At 41.8% G+C, this 24,873-nt stretch overlaps 1 protein-coding gene across 3 annotated transcripts in view; it reads left to right on the top strand.

The window, feature by feature from the left end:
* The first annotated feature begins 14,131 nt into the window (after positions 1-14,131).
* Positions 14,132-24,873, top strand: part of ptdss2 (phosphatidylserine synthase 2) — a 35,989-nt gene continuing 25,247 nt past the window's right edge. The window contains exons 1-2 of one of the 3 annotated variants that reach the window (XM_021564258.3): positions 14,132-14,221; positions 15,985-16,330. In XM_021564258.3, coding sequence (XP_021419933.1) covers positions 16,089-16,330 — 242 coding nt within the window. In that variant the 5' untranslated portion in view covers positions 14,132-14,221; positions 15,985-16,088. Of the gene's footprint in view, positions 14,668-15,984; positions 16,331-24,873 lie in introns of all 3 variants that reach the window. The other 2 variants (XM_090201464.1, XM_021564269.3) reach the window with 2 other exon arrangements.

The following is a 24,873-nucleotide window of genomic DNA, read 5'->3' as shown; positions in this document are numbered from 1 at the left end:
TTGAATATACAATAACCTTACTCTAATTGTTTTGACCGTTGTTCAGGTCCATTTTTTTTCTGTATTTCTAGCAGCTGATTCGCTAGGTGGGCATCATAGATTTGTGGCGTTTATATTTACTGTATTAGGCTATGAGAATTGGGAGACTGGATGTATGAATCATAAAACATCGTAAGGATAGCTTCTGATTGTTATTGATTCTTGGTTTGATTGTTTAAGTAACACCAGTAAATTTGAGCAGGAAAGTTCATGTACTCTAAGGTTATGGTATGTTTCCATTATGTGGAACAATGTCAGGTCATTAAAGGTGATTGCTGGATTGAATAGTACGCCAACCTGTTGACAGAAGACTGAATGGGTATGAATGTTGAAAAGCAAGATTGGGCCAAAGACTGAACTAGTATGTTAAGTGGGGGAGTATCATAGATTTTAATTATAGTGTTGTTATAGTAGTTATATAGTGTAGTCAAAACAATTTCATATGTTTTGGTAAATTAGCTAGGTTGAATTTGGTATTTGAGTTCCTTTATTATTTGCTTTTTAAAAGAAAGGTTGGAATCAAGTATGATGCCTTGGCACTTAAAATCAGATACCACCAGGAGCTTTTTACATCAGTAGTTGTTTTTTGAGGAACATGCAGACTGTGTTTTATTTTATTGAGATGTAAACATGAGTCACTTAGCTATTTTGTCATCTGAATCATTATAGAAGTGAGTTCTTGTGTAGTTTGTTATTTGCATGAATTTATCACTGTATCATCTGCATACATTGGAATTTCAGACCCTGTACAGACTAAAGGAAGTTCATTAATGGATGTGCTGAACAGTATTGACCTTTGTGGATATCAGTGGGGAAAAAAATTAAGTTTACTTTTATTTTACGATGATGAGACAGCACCGACTTTTGAAGGATTTTAGATTTGTTAAAAAAAATCAGAATTGTTTTTTTACAAAATTTATATCAACAGATTGAAATTATTAGGTTGCTGATTAAGAGTTTTTTTTAAGAGTTGATTTAACTTATCATGCATATACATTGATTTGATTAAAACTTATGATTAATGATTTGAGGTACAGTGGAATTATCATTAGGTTTGGTTTATAGTTCACGTTTGAGTTTCTGAATCAATGTAGTGTAAATGAATACTAAGTGTTTTTGTGTTTTCTTCGGGAAAATTGATATTTCACTGTCTCTCTCTGGAATGTGTCCAGGGAATATACTCTTGGGGAGAGTGAGTGAAATTGGGGCACTCACCACATTGGGATTGTAATGAGTTTTTATTTTCTGACTTTTCATTACACACGCAAATTCTTTTGATAAAGGAATGTTCTGGGAACATGGAATTATGAAAATGTTTGGAACTAGTTGATTATTGTTTGCAAATTGTTTTATATAGTGCAAAACACTGCTTTGAAGGGTTTTGTATGACCTATGACCTTCTGATGACTTTCCGTTGTGGCTTGATCACCCGCATTGGAAAGCCATTTGGAAAATAAATGTATGGTCATTTGTAATACTGCTTTCAAAATAATTTGTGTAATTGGTAAATATGTTTCTTAATCCATATTTGTAATTTGGACCAGTGTGAAGAGGGCATTGCTTTTAACTAAGGGTATGCTGCTTTAAGTCTATTTTCCTATGACCATAGGGGTTAAATAATTTTTCTTTGTGTAGTTTTTCTTCAGTTTAGTGATTTTCATTTGATTAGGTTAGCTGAAATTTTGTTTTACATTACTCTCATACGGAGAGATGTGTGTAAAACATGGGGGAGGATTCCGTTTTTTGAGGGTTTGAATTGAAGTTATGCAACTTAAGTGATATGTGAATGAGTGTATTGTATTGTTGAGTGTATTGTATTGTTGAGTGTATTGTATTGTTGTGTTTGTTTTGTTCTATTCCCGAGGGGTATAGGTCTAATTTCTTGATCCTGGGCTCTACGATGGAGTTGACAGTGAGATGGGGAGTATAAACCAATTTGAAAGAATAGTTTCAATAGAATGTTTTGATATTCTCTGTGAAATATGTTTAGATATGTGTGTTAAGAATAATTGGTAAAAGTAATCATTTATCATGTAGTTAATGAACTGAACTAAACTGTTGTTCTGATCTGTTCTTTCGAGGTTATCATGAAGGGTGACATCAGACGGTATCTTAATGCATGGAAGAGATCATTTGGACCGAATGGTGTGTGTACCTCAAAACCCCCTCTAACTGGCTGAAGAAGAGAGACAAAGGCATTGAAGGAGGCTTTCCAAACCACTTCTACCGAGAGAAAAGAACCAAGCCAGAAATTGGTGTACGGTATCAGATCTAAGCTATCAACTGCTTTTCTTTCATGGTTCTCTCATACTGTGAGAATCCACTTGGAGTGATCATGGAGAAAGATCTGTTCTAACATTTTTCTTATGATGCTGGTATGTTGGTTGACGAATGGACAAGACATAAGTGGTAAAGATGAGACATTGAAATTGGGACATTATCAAGGGCCGTCCACTTTGAACTGTAAAGCTATTTGAAGAAAAACGAAGATGCCAGAAGATGCCGTGCCTGAGAGGGGGGGGTTTAATCTAACTGTGCCATTAAAATTGTTTATACTTTTGTGGTATCAGATTGATTGAAGAGGTCTACACCATGTAAATTGTAGTAATTTAGATTAAGAATGCATTGAGATACTGATCTGTATTAAAATCATGATTAAAAAAGTTAATAGTAGAATTATGGGATAATTATACTGTATGTAAATCTGCTAATATTGATGTGTGTTAAATTGAGGTTTTTACTTTGAGTGATAAGACAAATTTGAATCACTGAGGAGTGCTAAATATTCTAAATATTGGTTTGATAAATAGTTGGGTTGTTACTTATGATTTGTAATATGAATGATTTCAATGACCTATTCTCTATTCCTGAGTATATTTCTGAGCATGAGTACTTAGAGGGATGTCTGTCCTATATGTTGTGAGGAGGCCTGTGTTTAGACACTGGTTCTCATGTAATTGAAAGAGCATAAATATGTTATGATTATTCTGTGTTATTAGACATGTGCAAGGTTGTCTTGTAGAATAAAGGTTGTTGTAATCTTAGTTTCAGAAGGGAGAAAGCTTACATATAAGCTAAGGTATTTGACATTGAGGGGATTTGAATTTTAAAATATTGAGTATGTTACTATTCTGATTCTTCAAAAGGAACTGAGTCCCTTGAGAGGGGAATGTTAGGGAAGATTCAGAATTGGTTGGTAACATATGTAAGATGTTTTATATTTATCAATGTGTGTAAGTTAATTCTCATCAGAATGGTATTTTGATAATACTGTGGGCAGGGTTGCAGTATCTGTTCTATGTCAAGACTAAGTTGCATGGCCGCTGAGAGGGGAGAGGTCAAAGTGTCATCATGTGTAAGCATATCTTTTGCTCCACTGTGTGTGTGCCAGTTCACTCCCTAGTTTTCCCATCGGAGATGGCAGTGTCTGGAATCATTCTCCTCTCCGTGAGCTTGTCCAGGATTGGTTGTATTTTGAGTTGGTTGTATCTAAATGACAATTTGATATATGCCTGTTGATTTGGAGGATTGGTTTATAGTTCTGGGGTTTGGGAAAGGAGACAAAGCTGAACGATGAATTATGTCTATGCTGTCTTATCCTGTGTGTGTGTCTTTACTATAAAGGACCTCATTTACAATGTGGAAGGGGCTCTCAGAGAATTCACTGAGAGACACTGAATTTATCTGAGAGTCACAGGGTTGTGATAGAGCTCATATAATTAAAGATGGACTTTTATAACTAACTCTGACTTGTGTGTGTGGTTTGCTCCCATGATTTGGTAAATAGAGGAAATTTCCACGACAGTCCTCCGAGAGAGAGAAAGAGAGAAGGAGAGAATTAGAGAACGCACACTTAGATTCACACAGGACACCGAATAGGACAGGAGAAGTACTCCAGATATAACAAACTGACCCTAGCCCCCCGACACATAAACTACTGCAGCATAAATACTGGAGGCTGAGACAGGAGGGGTCAGGAGACACTGTGGCCCACTCCGAGGACACCCCCGGACAGGGCCAAACAGGAAGGATATAACCCCACCCACTTTGCCAAAGCACAGCCCCCACACCACTAGAGGGATGTCTTCAACCACCAACTTACCATCCTGAGACAAGGCTGAGTATAGCCCACAAAGACCTCCGCCACGGCACAACCCAAGGGGGGGGGGGGGGGGGATGTGGATGACCACATCAGTGACTCAACCCACTCAGGTGACGCTCCCCCTCCAGGGACGCCATTTTTAAGCTGTTTGCTTAAAAATTCTAGGGACAATTAGGAGGCCTGCATCTTGTGACCGTAGCATACGTGTAGGTATGTACGGCAGGACCAAATCAGAGAGATAGGTAGGAGCAAGCCCATGTAATGCTTTGTAGGTTAGCAGTAAAACCTTGAAATCAGCCCTTGCTTTGACAGGAAGCCAGTGTAGAGAGGCTAGCACTGGAGTAATATGATAAATTTTTTTGGTTCTAGTCAGGATTCTAGCAGCCGTATTTAGCACTAACTGAAGTTTATTTAGTGCTTTATCCGGGTAGCCGGAACGTAGAGCATTGCAGTAGTCTAACCTGGAAGTGACAAAAGCATGGATTAATTTTTCTGCATCATTTTTGGACAGAAAGTTTCTGATTTTTGCAATGTTACGTAGATGGAAAAAAGCTGTCCTTGAAATGGTCTTGATATGTTCTTCAAAAGAGAGATCAGGGTCCAGAGTAACGCCGAGGTCCTTCACAGTTTTATTTGAGACGACTGTACAACCATTAAGATTAATTGTCAGATTCAACAGAAGATCTCTGTTTCTTGGGACCTAGAACAAGCATCTCTGTTTTGTCCGAGTTTAAAAGTAGAAAGTTTGCAGCCATCCACTTCCTTATGTCTGAAACACATTCTTCTAGCAAGGGCAATTTTGGGGCTTCACCATGTTTCATTGAAATGTACAGCTGTGTGTCATCCGCATAGCAGTGAAAGTTAACATTATGTTTTCGAATAACATCCCCAAGAGGTAAAATATATAGTGAAAACAATAGTGGTCCTAAAACGGAACCTTGAGGAACACCGAAATTTACAGTTGATTTGTCAGAGGACAAACCATTCACAGAGACAAACTGATATCTTTCCGACAGATAAGATCTAAACCAGGCCAGAACTTGTCCGTGTAGACCAATTTGGGTTTCCAATCTCTCCAAAAGAATGTGGTGATCGATGGTATCAAAAGCAGCACTAAGGTCTAGGAGCACGAGGACAGATGCAGAGCCTCGGTCCGATGCCATTAAAATGTAATTTACCACCTTCACAAGTGCCGTCTCAGTGCTATGATGGGGTCTAAAACCAGACTGAAGCATTTCGTATACATTGTTTGTCTTCAGGAAGGCAGTGAGTTGTTGCGCAACAGCCTTTTCTAAAATTTTTGAGAGGAATGGAAGATTCGATATAGGCCGATAGTTTTTTATATTTTCTGGGTCAAGGTTTGGCTTTTTCAAGAGAGGCTTTATTACTGCCACTTTTAGTGAGTTTGGTACACATCCGGTGGATAGAGAGCCGTTTATTATGTTCAACATAGGAGGGCCAAGCACAGGAAGCAGCTCTTTCAGTAGTTTAGTTGGAATAGGGTCCAGTATGCAGCTTGAAGGTTTAGAGGCCATGATTATTTTCATCATTGTGTCAAGAGATATAGTACTAAAACACTTGAGCGTCTCTCTTGATCCTAGGTCCTGGCAGAGTTGTGCAGACTCAGGACAACTGAGCTTTGAAGGAATACGCAGATTTAAGGAGGAGTCCGTAATTTGCTTTCTAATAATCATAATCTTTTCCTCAAAGAAGTTCATGAATTTATCACTGCTAAAGTGAAAGTCATCCTCTCTTGGGGAATGCTGCTTTTTAGTTAGCTTTGCGACAGTATCAAAAAGGAATTTCGGATTGTTCTTATTTTCCTCAATTAAGTTCGAAAAATAGGATGATCGAGCAGCAGTAAGGGCTCTTCGGTACTGCACAGTACTGTCTTTCCAAGCTAGTCGGAAGACTTCCAGTTTGGTGTGGCGCCATTTCCGTTCCAATTTTCTGGAAGCTTGCTTCAGCGCTCGGGTATTTTCTGTGTACCAGGGAGCTAGTTTCTTATGAGAAATGTTTTTAGTTTTTAGGGGTGCAACTGCATCTAGGGTATTGCGCAAGGTTAAGTTGAGTTCCTCAGTTAGGTGGTTAACTGATTTTTGTCCTCTGGCGTCCTTGGGTAGACAGAGGGAATCTGGAAGGACATCAAGGAATCTTTGTGTTGTCTGTGAATTTATAGCACGACTTTTGATGATCCTTGGTTGGGGTCTGAGCAGATTATTTGTTGCAATTGCAAACGTAATAAAATGGTGGTCCGATAGTCCAGGATTATGAGGAAAAACATTAAGATCCACAACATTTATTCCATGGGACAAAACTAGGTCCAGCGTATGACTGTGACAGTGAGTGGGTCCAGAGACATGTTGGACAAAACCCACTGAGTCGATGATGGCTCCGAAAGCCTTTTGGAGTGGGTCTGTGGACTTTTCCATGTGAATATTAAAGTCACCAAAGATTAGAATATTATCCGCTATGACTACAAGGTCCGATAGGAATTCAGGGAACTCAGTGAGGAACGCTGTATATGGCCCAGGAGGCCTGTAAACAGTAGCTATAAAAAGTGATTGAGTAGGCTGCATAGATTTCATGACTAGAAGCTCAAAAGACGAAAACGTCATTTTTTTTTTTGTAAATTGAAATTTGCTATCGTAAATGTTAGCAACACCTCCGCCTTTGCGGGATGCACGGGGGATATGGTCACTAGTGTAGCCAGGAGGTGAGGCCTCATTTATCACAGTAAATTCATCAGGCTTAAGCCATGTTTCAGTCAGGCCAATCACATCAAGATTATGATCAGTGATTAGTTCATTGACTATAATTGCCTTTGAAGTAAGAGATCTAACATTAAGTAGCCCTATTTTGAGATGTGAGGTATCATGATCTCTTTTAATAATGGCAGGAATGGAGGAGGTCTTTATTCCAGTGAGATTGCTAAGGCGAACACCGCCATGTTTAGCTTTGCCCAACCTAGGTCGAGGCACAGACACGGTCTCAATGGTGATAGCTGAGCTGACTACACTGACTGTGCTAGTGGCAGACTCCACTATGCTGGCAGGCTGGCTAACAGCCTGCTGCCTGGCCTGCACCCTATTTCATTGTGGAGCTAGAGGAGTTAGAGCCCTGTCTATGTTGGTAGATAAAATGAGAGCACCCCTCCAGCTAGGATGGAGTCCGTCACTCCTCAGCAGGTCAGGCTTGGTCCTGTTTGTGGGTGAGTCCCAGAAAGAGGGCCAATTATCTACAAATTCTATCTTTTGGGAGGGGCAGAAAACAGTTTTCAACCAGCGATTGAGTTGTGAGACTCTGCTGTAGAGCTCATCACTCCCCCTAACTGGGATGTATGACCTCCCTACAACGCCTGGGAATGCTCCTGATGAGGTGGCGGAAGGTCTCCTGAGGGATCTCCTCCCAGACCTGGACTAAAGCATCCGCCAACTCCTGGACAGTCTGTGGTGCAACGTGGCGTTGGTGGATGGAGCGAGACATGTCCCAGGTGTGCTCAATTGGATTCAGGTCTGGGGAACGGGCGGGCCAGTCCATAGCATCAATGCCTTCCTCTTGCAGGAACTGCTGACACACTCCAACCACATGAGGTCTAGCATTGTCTTGCATTAGGAGGAACCCAGGAGGAACCTAGGGCCAACCGCACCATAATATCTCGGTACCTTATGGCAGTCAGGCTACCTCTGGCGAGCACATGGAGGGCTGTGCGGCCCCCCAAAGAAATGCCACCCCACACCATGACTGACCCACCGCCAAACCGGTCATGCTGGAGGATGTTGCAGGCAGCAGAACGTTCTCCACGGCGTCTCCAGACTCTGTCACTTGCTCAGTGTGAACCTGCTTTCATCTGTGAAGAGCACAGGGCACCAGTGGCGAATTTGCCAATCTTGGTGTTCTCTGGCAAATGCCAAACGTCCGGCACGGTGTTGGGCTGTAAGCACAACCCCCACCTGTGGACGTCGGGCCCTCATACCACCCTCATGGAGTCTGTTTCTGACCGTTTGAGCAGACACATGCGCATTTGTGGCCTGCTGAGGTCATTTTGCAGGGCTCTGGCAGTGCTCCTCCTGCTCCTCCTTGCACAAAGGCGGAGGTAGCGGTCCTGCTGCTGGGTTGTTACCCTCCTCCACGTCTCCTGATGTACTGGCCTGTCTCCTGGTAGCGCCTCCATGCTCTGGACACTCCGCTGACAGACACAGCAAACCTTCTTGCCACAGCTCGCATTGATGTGCCATCCTGGATGAGCTGCACTACCTGAGCCACTTGTGTGGGTTGTAGACTCCGTCTCATGCTACCACTAGAGTGAAAGCACCGCCAGCATTAAAAAGTGACCAAAACATCAGCCAGGAAGCATAGGAACTGAGAAGTGGTCTGTGGTTACCACCTGCAGAACCGCTCCTTTATTGGGGGTGTCTTGCTAATTGCCTATAATTTCCACCTGTTGTCTATTCCATTTGCACAACAGCATGTGAAATGTATTGTCAATCAGTGTTGCTTCCTAAGTGGACAGTTTGATTTCACAGAAGTGTGATTGACTTGGAGTTACATTGTGTTGTTTAAGTGTTCCCTTTATTTTTTTGAGCAGTGTACTTTCCTGCAACCCAGCTCACCCAATGTGGTACGGATCTGCTACTTTTATTCCATTATTTCATTACAACTGGAACATCCATCAGGAGCTAGTCAGCTAACTAGCTACTAGTCTTTGTTAGCCACGGCTAGCAGTCTTCACCTTTTTCTCGATCACCAGCCAGCCTTAGATCGGACAACACCTGCCAGTCTGCACAGCGCGATATCAACCCAGAGCATATCGGACTGCTTCTCTCTACCACCGGATTCTCTCTATCACCGGATTCCTGCCACTCTGGATCATTACACCGGATCATCGTAGCTAGCTAGCTGCAAACAAGTGGCTACTGTTAGCTAACACCTCTGTCCTGAAGCAAGCACCAGCTATCCTTGAGCTAGCGACGAGCTAGGCCCATATACCAACTAATTATAGGGCTACAATACCACCTTTGCCAATTGGCCTGGACCCTTTGTCGACACTGAGCCCTGCCGATCCATCATGACTGGACTGCCGAGATGATCGCCCGATGTGGTCTCAACAGGTTATTCTGTTACGATGTCGCCGAAGAACCATCTACTAGCCCCGGCCCGCTAGCTATTCTGAATGCTGTGTCCCCTGCTCGCCTAGCGTAGTAGTGACTACTGAACGGCACCCTGACTCACCTATTGCTGCTCTTTTGACCCTATGATCACTCGGCCACACAGCTGATGCCACCTGGACTGTTTCAATAACAGGGTACCTCATTTTGTTTATCTGTCGGCCCCAGCCTAGAACTCAAGTCCTGTATGTACCTAACTGACCCGCTCTGCCCATTCATCGCCATTTACCCATTGTTGTCTTAGCTCTCCTGATCAACACCTGTGATTGCTTTATGCCTCTCTCTAATGTCAATATGCCTTGTCTACTGCTGTCTTGGCTAATTCTTATTGTTTTATTTCAATGTGGTGGAGCTGCCTCCACTATTCCAGCACCATTTCAACTTAAACATTTCAAAATAATCAAATCACATATTGCTTAGTGTAATACAGTGACAACTAAAAGATACAGGGGGAAAATGTTGTCCAATCAACGTAAGCTAAATATGATGTGGCTTGTCCATGGTTGTGATTTGTGTGTGCGTGTACCCTACTTGTAGAGAAACGCCAATGACTTTCATGTTGCCAAAACGGTCTATGACTCTGTCATACAGTACATGCTTTTAGTTTTTGTTGTCCTAGGCTACCTGGCGAAAATACTTTCTCGCTAGCTTAACTTATTTTCATAGGCAACAATGTGCCAGTCCAGCTAGTTAACATTAGCCTACTACATCTACAGTAGCTGCATATTGAACTTCCATCCTCTCAGGCCAGGGGCACAATGTATGAATTTATGGTTGGATCAGAATAGTCGTTATAATCGTTGGCCAAATCCCTATCTCCATCCATGGCTAATTTAGGAATGTGATGATTTTAGCTAGCTAGCTAGCTAGCCACCGAAGCACAACAAGATGCAACAATTCAAATTTTTTCTGTAAATGGCGATCTGTTTTTGATGTGGTGTGAAGTTAAATCCAAACTGGCTTCCTATGACTTCTGTTCCACAAGGCAACCAAAAAGAAGGCACTGGCTGTCGTTGACGAACCCTCCCACCCTCTACACCCTCAGTTCGAGAGGCTTTCTTCGGGCCAGTGCTTCAGAACGCCCATGGCCAAGAAGAATGTGTTCAAACATGAATTTGTTCCTTATGCTGTTGGACTACTAAAAAAGTAAAGTAAATTATATTGGTATCTGGACTTATCTAGTGCAGTTGGGACAGTGGTTGTTGTGAGTGAATGTATTAATGTCCTCTGTTGTTGTGTATGCAACATGATGCACTGACTGGTTTAAATGTGTATGATGTGAGAATGTATGTGTATGTGATTGTTTTAATGAAGGTGATGCCAAAGAAAAATGGCCATCCTGGATGGACAATAAAGTTTTATTCAAAGACACTTTTTTTGGTGTGCCAGGACTATTTACAGTTGAGATCGCTCAGTTTAGCTCATCGGTGATTGGCTGTTATTTTATTAAATATTTTTGGTCAATCCTTGGTGGAAGCCTTGCTTCCCTTGGCACCCATGAGAACACACCACTGATTGTGACATAGCTACGCAGCTCTGAGACCAACATCCAAAGGGAATGGCCCAAACACGCACCTCCCCACAATTCCTAACCAACAAGTCTCCAGTACGCGGCCTCTATACATTTGAATTTGTTGACAGTTGGAGAATTTGCTGGAGCTGCACTGAGAATTCGAAAAGTATGAATGTCAACAGTACAATATTCTAGAACACTGCTGTGTGTACCCATACAGTACTCTGATAGACCCTTTAAAGTAAATAAGATGTTTTCATTGTCACATAATGTAGGCAACACCAGATAGGTGCAATGAAATGTGTTGTTTTACAGGGTCATCCATGTACAGCGCCCCTGGAGCAAATCAGGGTAAGTGCCTTGCTCAAGGGCACATTGAATGTGCTGTTCTGTGCCAATTACTGTGAATCTTCAGCATTATTAAAACACCTAAACTGTAATAGAGTACCACAGTATGAGTCATAATACCCATTGTTATCAAAACGTCACACCAGGGTAAGCCTATGTGAAACACATCCCTTATTTGAAGTGTTTCTAAAGTTATTGTGCAATTTTTATATAAAGGCTACATTGAGGTTTTTCTTTCATTATTTTAGGCTTTCTGACATTAGTGCGTAAACTTAATCTTTAGGGCCTAACTGTAGGCATGCCAAATAGCCTACATGCCAATCGCCAAATGCTTTTGGTTAAACAGGTTGATCCCCAAAGACAATAACTGAAAAACCTGTGAAATGGAGAGTTGAAAATAAAGAGAAGGGAGGGTCAGAAAAGTAACTTAATGTTTGAGAAAGATTTGGTAAAGTGGTTAATGAGGATGACTGCAGTGCCTATGTTATGTGTGACGATTGTGAGGTGCTGTAGCCTACAAATTCTACAGTCACAAGATGGGACTTCAAATAAGGCCTATGGCACTTCAAGGGAACTGTAGCCAACTGTTCAGATGGGTTAAATGGGAACTGAAATCTGGACATTGAATGAAGGTCTATAACGTCTCACATAGCTTTAACATTAACTCCTGCATAATTAAGTAATATGATACGCCAAATTTAGGCTACAGTGAAGAAATCAGATTTCCTTCAGCATCTTGAGAGAATGCAAATGCTCAGACAGGCCTACCATCTGTATAGGTGATATCTGTATTAGCATTATAAAAGCTGATAGTATTTCAACCACAAAATATGCACCCAAGCCAAACTGAAATCATTTAAGAAACATGTTGCGTCATTTTCAAAGCTTTCGATTTCCTTACAACCGGTCAAGCTGATGTCATTTGACATTTTACACAGAAAACTTTCCTGGGTTATTGCATTTTGTCCCCCCATCCCTAAACGTCTTTGCGCCCTGAAAGAAGCAGAGATGATATATAAACTTTACTGCTGTCAACTGGATAAAAGCATTCATTCTATCTACAGTATTTATGACATTATTCTGGTGAGAAAGGGTTCATTTGTTGATGTGTGCAGAGGGTCCCTGGTTCGTGCGAGGGGACGGTCTAAAGTTATACTGTTACACATGGGTCAGCTGTTTGTTCACCTGCAGCTGCCCACAATTGCTAATAACCCATCCACAACCACCGGACTATATGTGATCAAGTGAAAATCTGAGGCTCACACACACACACGACCCGCTAATATAGAAAAAAATGCTATAGGCTACAGTCAGAAACGGCGGAACGTTTTTTTTTACTGGAGGTGCAGAGCAAGGGGAACCACTACTTCAAGGTCTCAGAGCAAGTGAAGTCACCGATTGAAACGCTATTTAGCACGCACCACCGATGACTAGCTAGCCGTTTCACATCCGTTACACTCACCCCCCTTTTGACCTCCTCCTTTTCCGCAGCAACCAGTGATCCGGGTAAACAGCATCAATGTAACAGTATAACTTTAGACCGTCCCATCGCCCATACCCGGGCACAAACCAGGGACCCTCTGCACACATCAACAACAGTCACCCACGAAGCATCGTTACCCATCGCTCCACAAAATCCACGGCCTTTGCAGAGCAAGGGGAACCACTACTTCAAGGTCTCAGAGCAAGTGACGTCACCGATTGAAACGCTATTTAGCGCGCCCCACCGCTGACTAGCTAGCCGTTTCACATCCATTACACATGCACCACTAGGAGGTATGGCTACACGAGAAGAGCTGGAGATTAACTCCAGTTATATATTAACTTCAAGAAACAGTGTGGACGTAATTGTGTTGGGAAAGTTTGCTTTCTGTGTTGCACTGAAGAAATCCCCTCACAATGGCCCTCTGCCAAAGGTCATATTTGCTCAGTTCTTCTATTTCTATTTGGTTTGTTTTACGTAGACTTTGGAGACCTCATATTAGTGCCTCATTAATTTAGTCTGGGACCTCAAGGCAAGGCAAAAAAACAAACACTTTTGAATTCATGTGATATTGCATAACGGTATGGATCTAAAGATAGGCTACATTATAGATTGACCATCTATCAGGCTATTATCAAATAAAACCAAGAGAAGAGCCAATAAATAGTGTTAGTGGTTGGGTCAGCCAGTTGGACTGTGCAGTGGGTAAATGACCTTTGTGTTAAATCTCCAGCTCATCAGTGCTTGTTTGAACCCACACAAAAGGAAGATATAGATGGTGTGACACTTTTTGAAGATTTTCGCCAGGATTTCTGTAGGATATTCCATATTCGGTCTAGTGAACAGATGTTCGCTATGATAACCTTGTGCTATCTACACATTCAGTCAAAGATCAACCAAATCAAATCACAATGAGAAAAGTTTAACACTTTAGCCCAAGACACGCTCTGACAGTAGTGGAGTGACTAAGTATAAAAGAAGACAGACTGATTTTGAGCAGCTTAATCTGTATTAGCCTATAGGCTAAAGGGGAATCAAGAACATTTGGGTTAAATTCAAATCATTCTTGGCTATTCAGTTGTATTGTTGCCTGCCCTTAATTGTATTCACAAGAAATAAAGACAGACCTATTCTGCATTAATTGTAACCTGTCTCCAGAATACATCTGAACACTCTTCAAATGTTCAAAAGAGAAACCATGGGGGAGATGTTTGAACCTGAAAGGGTCGTTACATTATGAATCACATAAGAAGAGTATTAGTGAAGCTATGAGTTATATAATATATATTTTATAGTCTTTACTTATACGGATTAGAAAATTAATATCTATATAGATCTATGTCAGTAATATAGATATTCCTATTCACTATAAATATTCTAAAGAAAATCTTTGACACAGTGAAGAGTGGCACAGTTATCTTTGAGTAAACTAAATGACGAAAACGACACATTTGGTGACGCAATGGGATTATGTGTATGCTGATCCAGAAGGAAGTGACGACAAAAGCGGCCACCACAAAATTTTCGTTCGCGTCCCCTGAAATTATTTTCGAGGCAACGTTATACAGGTAAATTAGGTGGCAACACAGTAGCTTTTCCACAAACTGGACGTTGCGTGGAGAGACAAGTATTTATGTAGCACAACCTAAGAGGAGAGTCGCCTTATGTGATCAACCCGTCGTTTACAAGCCAATTATATGCGACTTTGACGACGCTCACATTTGATTTTTTTTGTTGTTCGCGATTCATCACTCTAGACGGAATGCCCATGTGTCCAGGTTGAAGTAGCTAACGTAAACTACAGTAGCTAGCCTGGAGAGCTGTGGACACTGGGTCTGGCTTTTATAGGCTATCATCAGTGGTTTGCAAATGGCGTAATGACTATCATTTATGTAACTATCCAGTTGAGCACAGTCTGACGTTGAACTGGTGTATTTAGCTATCTTATTCGCAGTGACATAACATTTGCGGGGTATGAACAGTTGGAATAAGTGATACATTTCTTAGATTTGCGGTGGGTGGAAAATGGCTAGCTAGCTAGCGATATGTTTTTTTTTATTTTTCTTTCAGCAATGTATCACTACAACAACGTTATTATAGCAACATTTGTAGCAAGTCATCGCGTTGATATAAATGTATACATTGTGTCAAGTTTGCTAGTCGTGTTGGCATGAACTGCCTGGCCCGGGCATTTACAAGGTCAATTAGAGAAAAAAGCTCGGATGGGAAAGCCCAAGGTTAATTTCGTAACGGGTTCAATTTATATCTGTATTTGTGACAATGATTTCCCTTTGTAGCCAATTCAATTGCAGTAATTAAATTTGGTAACAGAATCGTACGTTTTTATCACTTAATAAACCACATAGCTATCAGTAAAAACGCGAACTAGTTGGAAGGTTTTAGTTCACACAAGTAAAGGTAGATTATCATCCCTGTATGAGGGAGAGAAATGAGGAAAATATCTTAAAGCTATGTGGGTTTTTGGTAACAGAATTAAAGGGATACTTCGGGATTTTGGCAATGAGGCCAGTCATCTACTCCTCACGAGTCCGATGATACCATTTTTCTGTCTCTGTGTCCAGTATGAAGGTAGTTTCATGATCCAATGCTAACTACCGTTAGCGCAATGAATGGGAGTCTATGGGTATATAGACTTTCAGTCATTGCGCTATCGCTAGTCAGCTGTTGTGCTAGTTAGGATCTTCCTTCAAACTGCACGCGGATCAATAACATGGTATCCATGAGTTCTGACTCTGGGGAAGTAGATAAAGAGCCTCATTGCCAAAACCCCAAAGTATTTCTTTAAGGTCCAGGGCAATATTTCTTAAACTACACAAGGCAAATTATTTCTCAATAACTAAATATAGAATTGTTATTAGTGGGGTAGGGGTCTAAAGCATTATGTTTTGATGTATTTCTAGTACCTATTTAATGGGATATTTAGGCAACGAGGCCCCTTTATCTAACTCGTGGATACCATTTTTAATGTCAAACGTACAGCATGAAGGAACTTAGTGGTAGTTTTGCGAGCCAATCCTAACTAGCGTTTGCGCAATGACTCGAAGTCTATGGTATCTGCTATCATACTAGCAAATACAATAGACATGAATTGAAATCTATTGTAGGGTTTCCCAAACTCAGTCCAAAAATCTAAATCTTTGCTTATTCCTAACTTTTAGGATGGAAAATCTTTGAAATAGTTTTATATATGCTGTAATTTCTCAAATATAGACTCCTAACTTTCATTTCTCACCAGCTTTAACATGCTCCCATGAACTTCACAAGTGCTTTTCAATTAACGGTGTGTTTTGCTATCTCAACCTGCTTTCAGATGCTGACAGACTTGGGTGGGGCTGTTTTGGATGACACGCAGTGAAATAACAGAAGAAATTCTCAGGATATAGCTATCTACTCAACCTAGGGATCCAGAACACAATGACCAAGCCCGACTCGAAGAGGAGCAGCGTGGCTCTTGTCACTGGCAAACCTGCCAATGCTGCAGAGGAGCAGGTCAATAATGGCTCATCTGACCCTTCAGTGTCTGGTTCTCCCCACCACGCATTGACCCCGGCGACTCCAACCAAACACAAATCTGCTAAACAAGTCTCCCGAGACAACCTTTCTAGACGAAACACGGAGTCTGAAGTATTCGACGATGGAACCAACACCTTTTTCTGGTGAGTGCTGCTGATCAATGGCAGGTCATTTTATTCTCCCAAACTGAAGGCTGTCATTGTTGGCTATTGACGTGACAGTGCCTGGGGCTCTTTAGAAGGTGACAGCTCTGCCTTTTATGTGGGCTATGAATTCAAGGTTAATTGTAAATTTGTCACATGCCACTGGAATACAAGCTCAGACAGGTTTTTCATGCCCCCATGTATTTGTGATGGACATTGAGTATTTTTGGTGAGACAGATCTTTTGTCTCTGTTAAACTGAAAGCGACATACCTAAAAAGTTACCTACCATTATCTCCGATTGTGAAATGTGAGTTCAATAAAAAAAAAAAAGTAGAGCTTTTTTTTAACACTTTGCAAAAGTGAGTATGGACAAGAATGAGGCTCTCCTCTCTAACTATTGTTCCTGCAGCCCGGAATTACCATCTTCAGATAAGGTTTTTTCTAAGATATCTCCAGATAATTGTTGTCTGGAGCTCAACGTATTAGTAGCAGTATGCAAATCAGAGAGACAAATTAGCTCTTTCACAGATGTGATTTGGATCAAATCTAAAATAAAATGATATTTTTCACATGCGCCAAAAAAAACAGATTTAGACTTAACTGTGAAATGCTTACTTATGAGCCCTTCCCAACGACGGAGAGTAAAATAAATTATAATAAAAGAAAATAGTAACACAAGGAATAAAATGCACACGCTGGAGCTATATACAGGGAGTACCAGTACCAGATCAATGTGCGGTATTTGAGGTAGATTTGTACATGAAGGCAGTGTAAAGTGACGAGGCATCAGGATAGATAAGAGTCAAATGAAGAACGGCGTTGCGGCAGCATATAAGTGTTTATTCAAAGTATTTGTACCCCTTGACTTATTCCACATTTTGTTGTTACAGCCTGAATTCAAAATTGATGACATATTTTTTTTTTCTCACCCCCATCTGTACACAATACCCCATGATGACAAAGTGAAAATAATTTTCAATACATTTGCTAAAATGTCTAACAACATAAATACATATCTAATTTATGTAAATATTCAAACCCGTGAGTCAATACTTTGTAGAAGCACCATTGGCAGTGATCACAGCTGTGAGTCTTTCTGGACAAGCCTCTAAGAGCTGTCTACACCTGAATTGTGCAACATTTGCCCATTTTTATTCATTTCAAAATTCCTTCAGCTCTGTGTGAAATTAGTTTTTTATTTAGAATAGACTATTATCATGCACATGTCTTGAAATGGGGGCAGGGGAAACAATACATGTGTATGCGAATAGAGGATGCTTTTCTCGTGGTTAATTTTCATGACAACTACGTAGGCTATACTCATGTTGTAAAGATAAGCAATGTGATTTAATATTTGCTCAATATTAGGAAAGTTGAGAAATCAACATAGTAGGCCTAGCCTATAGAATTCTGATGGGACCCTCTTTTTAAGAGGCCATCACTGTTTTCTCATGGAATTGCATAGCCTTTTTGATTACGTTTACATTGATGTCAGAGTGATTAGAAGGACAATAGAGTGCTGAGTACCAGGCAGGTAACAAGTTTGGTAGGCTACTAATGACCATCGACAGCATCCGAGCTTTGAGAAGTCTGATTACCGTGATTAAACGGTCACATGGAATACCTACTACTATACCCCGTTCACAGGCACTTCAATATTTTGTCTTGCCCATTCACCCTCAATGGTACACTTACACAATCCATGTCTCAATTGTCTCGAGGCTTAAAAATCCTTCTTTAATCTGTCTCCTCCCTTTCTTATAGACTAATTTTGAAGTTGATTTAACAATTGACGTCAATAAGGGATCATAGCTTTCACCTAGTCAGTCTGTCATGGAAAAAGCAGGTGTGTTTTGTATATCTCTGTTATCCATGGGAATAATACATGTTATAACTGTTTACATACACCTTAGCCAAATACGTTTAAACTCAGTTTTTCACACTTCCTGACATTTAATCCTAGTAAAAATTCCCTATTTTAGGTCAGTTAGGATCACCACTTATTTTAATGTGAAATGTCTGAATAATAGTAGTGATTTATTTCAGCTTTTATTTATTTCATCACATTCCCAGTGGGAACACACTTAATTAGTATTTGGTAGCATTGCCTTTAAATTGTTTAACTTGGGTCAAACATTTCAGGTAGCCTTCCACAATCTTCCCACAATAAGTTGGGTGAATTTTGGCCCATTCCTCCTGACAGAGCTGGTGTAACTGAGTCAGGTTTGTAAGCCTCCTTGCTCACACACACTTTTTCAGTTCTGCCCACAAATGTTCTATGGGATTGAGGTCAGGGGTTTGTGATGGCCATTCCAATATTGAATTGGAAGCACAGAATCGTCTAGAATGTTATTGTATGCGTTAACATTTCCCTTCACTCTTAACTACGAGGCCTAGCCCGACCCATGAAACAGCCCCAGACCATTATTCCTCTACCACCAAACTTTACAGTTGGCACTATGCATTGTGGCAGGTAGCGTTCTCCTGGCATGCGCCAAACCCAGAGTAGTCCGTCAGACTGCCAGATAATGAAGCATGATTCTTTACTCTAGTGAACTGCTCCAGAGTCCAATGGCAATGTGCTTTACACCACTCCAGCCGACGCTTGGCATTGCGCATGGTGATCTAAATAGGAGACCAGAAAGCATATAGGCCTACCACTCTATAGGCCAACGAGACCGACAGCGTTAGCTGAAAGGTACGGAATGGCTAAAATCTTTCAACAGAGAAGAAGAATATCTCTTCAAGGCTACACAGTCAGTCTGCAGCTGCATATGTACAATACTCTAGGAAATTCGACCAAAGAAGAGCGAGAAGAACAATTTCCTCTAACAAACCGAGCCTGTGAACCACCGTTGGTATATCTGGAAGACCTAACCAGACACTTTCTGTCAAATTACTCCACAGATGGACCGGCAATTTCAACAGACAACAAAGGTGTACAATTTTAAATACAGTGGCTTGCAAAAATATTCACCCCCTTGGCATTTTTTCTATTTTGTTGCCTTACAACCTGGAATTAAAATGTATTTTTTGTGGGTTTGTATCAATTCATTTACACAACATGCCTACCACTTTGAAGATTCAATTTTTATTTATTTATTGTGAAATAAACAAATCTCCGCTGTGGTGCTTTGCAGCTCCTTCAGGATTATCTTTGGGCTCTTTTGTTGCCTCTGATGAATACTCTCTTTGCCTGGTCTGTGAGTTTTGGTGGGCAGCCCTCACTTGGCAGGTTTGTTGTGGTGCCATATTCTTTCAATTTTTTTAAATAATGGATTTAATGGTGCTCTGTGGGATGTTCAAAGTTTCTGATGTTTTTTTTTTTTTTTTTTAAATAACCCAACTTTGATCTGTACTTCTCCACAACTTTGTCCCTGACCTGTTTGGAGAGCTCCTTGGTCTTCATGGTGCCCCTTGCTTAATTTCATGGTGCCCCTCTTATTTCAGTGTAGAGCCTCTAGCCCTGCTCAATATGCCTTAACCAACCATGTTGTTCCACCTCCTACATATGCGATGACATCACCTGGTTTAAAAGTCTCTAGAGACTAGAGGTCGACCGATTATGCTTTTTTCAACGCCGATACCGATTATTGGAGGACCAAAAAAAGCCGATACCAATTAATCGGCCGATTTTAATTTATTTATTTGTAATAATGACAATTACAACAATATTGAATGAACACTTATTTTAACTTAATATAATACATAAATAAAAATCTATTTAGCCTCATAAATAATGAAACATGTTCAATTTGGTTTAATTAATGCAAAAACAGTGTTGGAGAAGTAAAAGTGCAATATGTGCCATGAAAAAAAGCTAACGTTTGAGTTCCTTGCTCAGAACATGAGAACATATGAAAGTTGGTGGTTCCTTTTAACATGAGACTTCAATATTCCAAGGTAAGAGGTTTTAGGTTGTAGTTAATATAGTATTTATAGGACTATTTCTCTACCATTTGTATTTCATATACCTTTGACTATTGGATGTTCTTATAGGCACTATAGTATTGCCAGTGGAACAGTATAGCTTCCGTCCCTCTCCTCGCCCCTACCTGGGCTCGAACCAGGAACACATCGATGACAGCCACACTCGAAGCAGCGTTACTCATCGCTCCACAAAAGCCGCGGCCTTTGCAGAGCAAGGGGAATAACTACTCCAAGTCTCAGAGCGAGTGACTTTTGAAACTCTATTAGCGCGCACCCAGCCAACTAGCTAGCCATTTCACATCGGTTACACCAGCCATTAGGCTAATAGGCTTGAAGTCATAAACAGCGCTGTGCTTGCGAAGAACTGCTGGCAAAACGCATGAAAGTGCTGTTTGAATGAATGCTTACGAGCCTGCTGCTGCCTACCATCGCTCAGTCAGACTGCTCTATCAAATCAGACTTAATTATAACATAATAACACACCGAAATACGAGCCCTTTGGTCATTAATATGGTTGAATCCAGAAACTATAATTTCGAAAACAAAACGTTTATTCTTTCAGTGAAATACGGTTCAGTATTTTATCTAATCTTAATCCCTAACTCTAAATATTCTTGTTACATTGCACAACCTTCAATGTTATGTCATAATTACGTACAATTCTGGCAAATTAGTTTGCAATGAGCCAGGCTGTCCAAACTGTTGCATATACCCTGACTCTGCGTGCAATGAACGCAAGAGAAATGACACAATTTCACCTGGTTAATATTGTCTGCTAACCTGGACTTCTTTTAGCTAAATATGCAGGTTTAAAAATATTTACTTCTGTGTATTGATTTTAAGAAAGGCGGCCTCCCGGGTGACGCAGTGGTTAAGGGCGCTGTACTGCAGCACCAGCTGTGCCATCAGACTCTGGGTTCGCGCCCAGGCTCTGTCGTAACCGGCCGCGACCGGGAGGTCCGTGGGGCGACGCACAATTGGCCTAGCGTCGTCCGGGTTAGGGGGTGCTTGGCCGGTAGGGATGTCCTTGTCTCATCGCGCACCAGCAACTCCTGTGGCGGGCAGGGCGCAGTGCGCGCTAACCAAGGTTGCCAGATGCACAGTGTTTCTTCCGACACATTGGTGCGGCTGGCTTCCGGGTTGGATGCGCGCTGTGTTAAGAAGCAGTGCGGCTTGGTTGGGTTGTGTATTGGAGGACGCATGACTTTCAACCTTCGTCTCTCCCGAGCCCGTACGGGCGTTGTAATGATGAGACAAGATAGTAGCTACTAAAACAATTGGATACCACGAAATTGGGGAGAGAAAGGGGTAAAAAATAAAGGCATTGGTGTTTATGGTTAGGTACAGTCGTCCAACGATTGCGCTTTTGTTAAAGCATCGATTATGTGCAACGCAGGACACTAGTAATATCATCAACCATGTGTAGTTATAACTAGTGATTATGATTGTTTTTTTATAATTTAATGCTAGCTAGCTGGCTTCTACTGCATTCGCGTAACAGGCAGGCTCCTCGTGGAGTGCAATGTAATCAGGTGGTTAGAGCGTTGGACTAGTTAACTGTAAGTTTGCAAGATTGGATCCCCCGAGCTGACAAGGTGAAAATCTGTCTTTCTGCCCCTGAACAAGGCAGTTAACCCACCGTTCCTAGGCCGTCATTGAAAATAAGAATGTGTTCTTAACGGACTTGCCTAGTTAATTAAATAAAGGTAAAAGTTATCGGTGCCCAAAAATACTGATTCCGATTGTTATGAGAACTTGAAATCGGCCCTAATTAATCGGCCATTCCGATTAATCGGCCGACCTCTACTAGAGACTATATCTCTCTCGTCATTACTCAATGCCTAGGTTTACCTCCTACCTTACCTTTGTCTGTACACTATGCCTTACATCTATGCTATCGTGCCCAGAAACCTGCTCCTTTTAATCTCGGTTCCGAACGTGCTAGACGGCCAGTTCGTATAGCCTTTAGCCGTACCCTTATCCTACTTCTCCTCTGTTCCTCTGGTGATGTAGAGGTTAAACCAGGTCCTGCAGTGCCTAGCTCCACTCCCATTCCCCAGGTGCTCTCATTTGTTGACTTCTATAACTGTAAAAGCCTTGGTTTCATGCATGTTAACATTAGAAGCCTACTCCCTAAGTTTGTTTAACTCACTGCTTTAGCACACTGCCAACCTGGATGTCTTAGCCGTGTCTGAATCCATCGCTAACTATAACATTTTCCGCCAATATAGAACTGCCAAAGGGGGTGGTGTTAGCCTGCAGAGTTCTATATTACTATCCAAGTCTGTACCCTAAACAATTTGAGCTTCTACTTCTAAAAATTCACCTTTCCAGAAACAAGTCTCTCACTGTTGCCGCTTGCTACAGACCTCCCTTTGCCTCCATCTGTGCACTCAATACCATATGTGAATTGATTGCCTGGCTATTCTTTTAAAGTGCCTCCCTCACCATCTTAAATAAGCATGCCCCATTCAAAAAATGTAGACTTGGTTCACTCCAGACCTGTCTGCCCTTGACCAGCAGAAGAACATCCTGTGGCGTTCTGCATTAGCATCGAATAGCCCCCGTGATATGCAACTTTTCAGGGAAGTTAGGAACAAATATACACAGGCAGTTAGGAAAGCTAAGGCTAGCTTTTTTCAAACAGAAATTTGCATCCTGTAGTACTAACTCAAAAAAGTTCTGGGACACTGTAAAGTCCATGGAGAATAAGAGCACCTCTTCCCAGCTGCCCACTGCTCTGAGGCTAGGAAACACTGTCACCACTGATAAATCCAATATAATTGAGAATTTCAATAAGCATTTCTCTACGGCTGGCCATGCTTTCCACCTGGCTACCCCTTCCCAGGTCAACTGCACGGCACCCTCCACAGCAAACTGCGAAAGCCCCCACCATTTCTCCTTTACCAAAATCCAGATAGCTGATGTTCTGAAAGAGCTGCAAAATCTGGACCCCTACAAATCAGCCGGGCTAGACATTCTGGACCCTCTCTTTCTAAAATGATCTGCCGAAATTGTTGCAACCCCTATTACTAGCCTGTTCAACCTCTCTTTCATATCGTCTGAGATTCACAAAGTTTGGAAATCTGCCGCGGTCATCCCCCTCTCCAAAGGGGGTGACACTCTAGACCCAAACTGCTACAGACCTATATCTATCCTACCCTGTCTTTCTAAGCTCTTCGAAAGCCAAGTTAACAAACAGATTACCGACCATTTCGAATCCCACCGTACCTTCTCCGCTATGCAATCTGGTTTCAGAGCTGGTCATGGATGCACCTCAGCCACGCTCAAGGTCCTAAACGACGTCATAACCGCCATCGATAAGAGACATTACTGTGCAGCCGTGTTCATCGACCTGGCCAAGGCTTTCGACTCTGTCAATCAGCACATTCTAATTGGCAGACTCAACAGCCTTGGTTTCTCAAATTACTGCCTCGCCTGGTTCACCAACTACTTCTCAGACAGAGTTCAGTGTGTCAAATCGGAGGGCCTGTTGTCTGGACCTCTGGCAGTCTCTATGGGGGTGCCACAGGGTTCAATTCTCAGGCCGACTCTCTTCTCTGTATACATCTGGTGATTCTCTGATCCACCTCCTACGCAGACGACACCATTCTGTATACTTCTGGCCCTTCTTTTGACATTGTGTTAACTAACCTCCAGACGAGCTTCAATGCCATACAACTCTCCTTCCGTGGTCTCCAATTGCTCTTAAACGCAAGTAAAACTAAATGCATGGTATTCAACCGATCACTGCCCGCACCTGTTCGCCCGCCCAGCATCACTACTCTGGACAGCTACGTGGACAACTACAAATATCCAGGTGTCTGGCTAGACTGTAAACTCTCCCTACAGACTCACATTAATCATCTCTAATCCCAAATTAAATCTCGAATTGGCTTCCTATATCGCAACAAAGCATCCTTCACTCATGCTGCCAAACATACCGTCATAAAACTGACCATCCTACCGATCCTCGACTTCGGTGATGTCATTTATAAAATGGCCTCCAACGCTCTACTCAACAACAAACTGGATGCAGTCTATCACAGTGCCATCCGTTTTGTCACCATTGTGACCTGTATGCTCTTGTTGGTTGGCCCTCGCTTCATACTCGTCGCCAAACCCACTGGCTACAGGTTATCTACAAGTCTCTGCTAGGTAAAGCCCCGCCTTATCTCAGCTCACTGGTCCCATAGCAGCACCCACTCGTAGCACGCGCTCCAGCAGGTATATCTCACTGGTCACCCCCAAAGCCAATTCCTCCTTTGGTCATCTTTCCTTCCAGTTCTCTGCTGCCAATGACTGGAACGAACTGCAAGTGTCTCTGAAGCTGGAAACTCACATCTCCCTCACTTGCTTTAATCACCAGCTTTCAGAGCAGCTCACAGATCACTGCACCTGTACATAGCCCATCTGTAAACAGCCCATCTGTCTACCTACCTCATCCCCATACTGTATTTATTTATTTCTTGCTCATTTGCACCCCAGTATCTCTACTTGCACATTCATCTTCTGCACATCTACCATTCCAGTGTTTAATTACTATATTGTAATTACTTCGCCACCATGGCCTATATATTGCCTAAACTCCCTTATCTTACCTCACCTCAT

The sequence above is a fragment of the Oncorhynchus mykiss genome, chromosome 2 (assembly GCF_057628025.1).
Source record: "Oncorhynchus mykiss isolate SJ-2025 chromosome 2, ASM5762802v1, whole genome shotgun sequence".
In the NCBI taxonomy this organism is placed as follows: domain Eukaryota; kingdom Metazoa; phylum Chordata; class Actinopteri; order Salmoniformes; family Salmonidae; genus Oncorhynchus; species Oncorhynchus mykiss.
The sequence above is the reverse complement of the archived record's forward strand: the minus strand, read 5'-3'. Positions and strand labels throughout refer to the sequence as shown.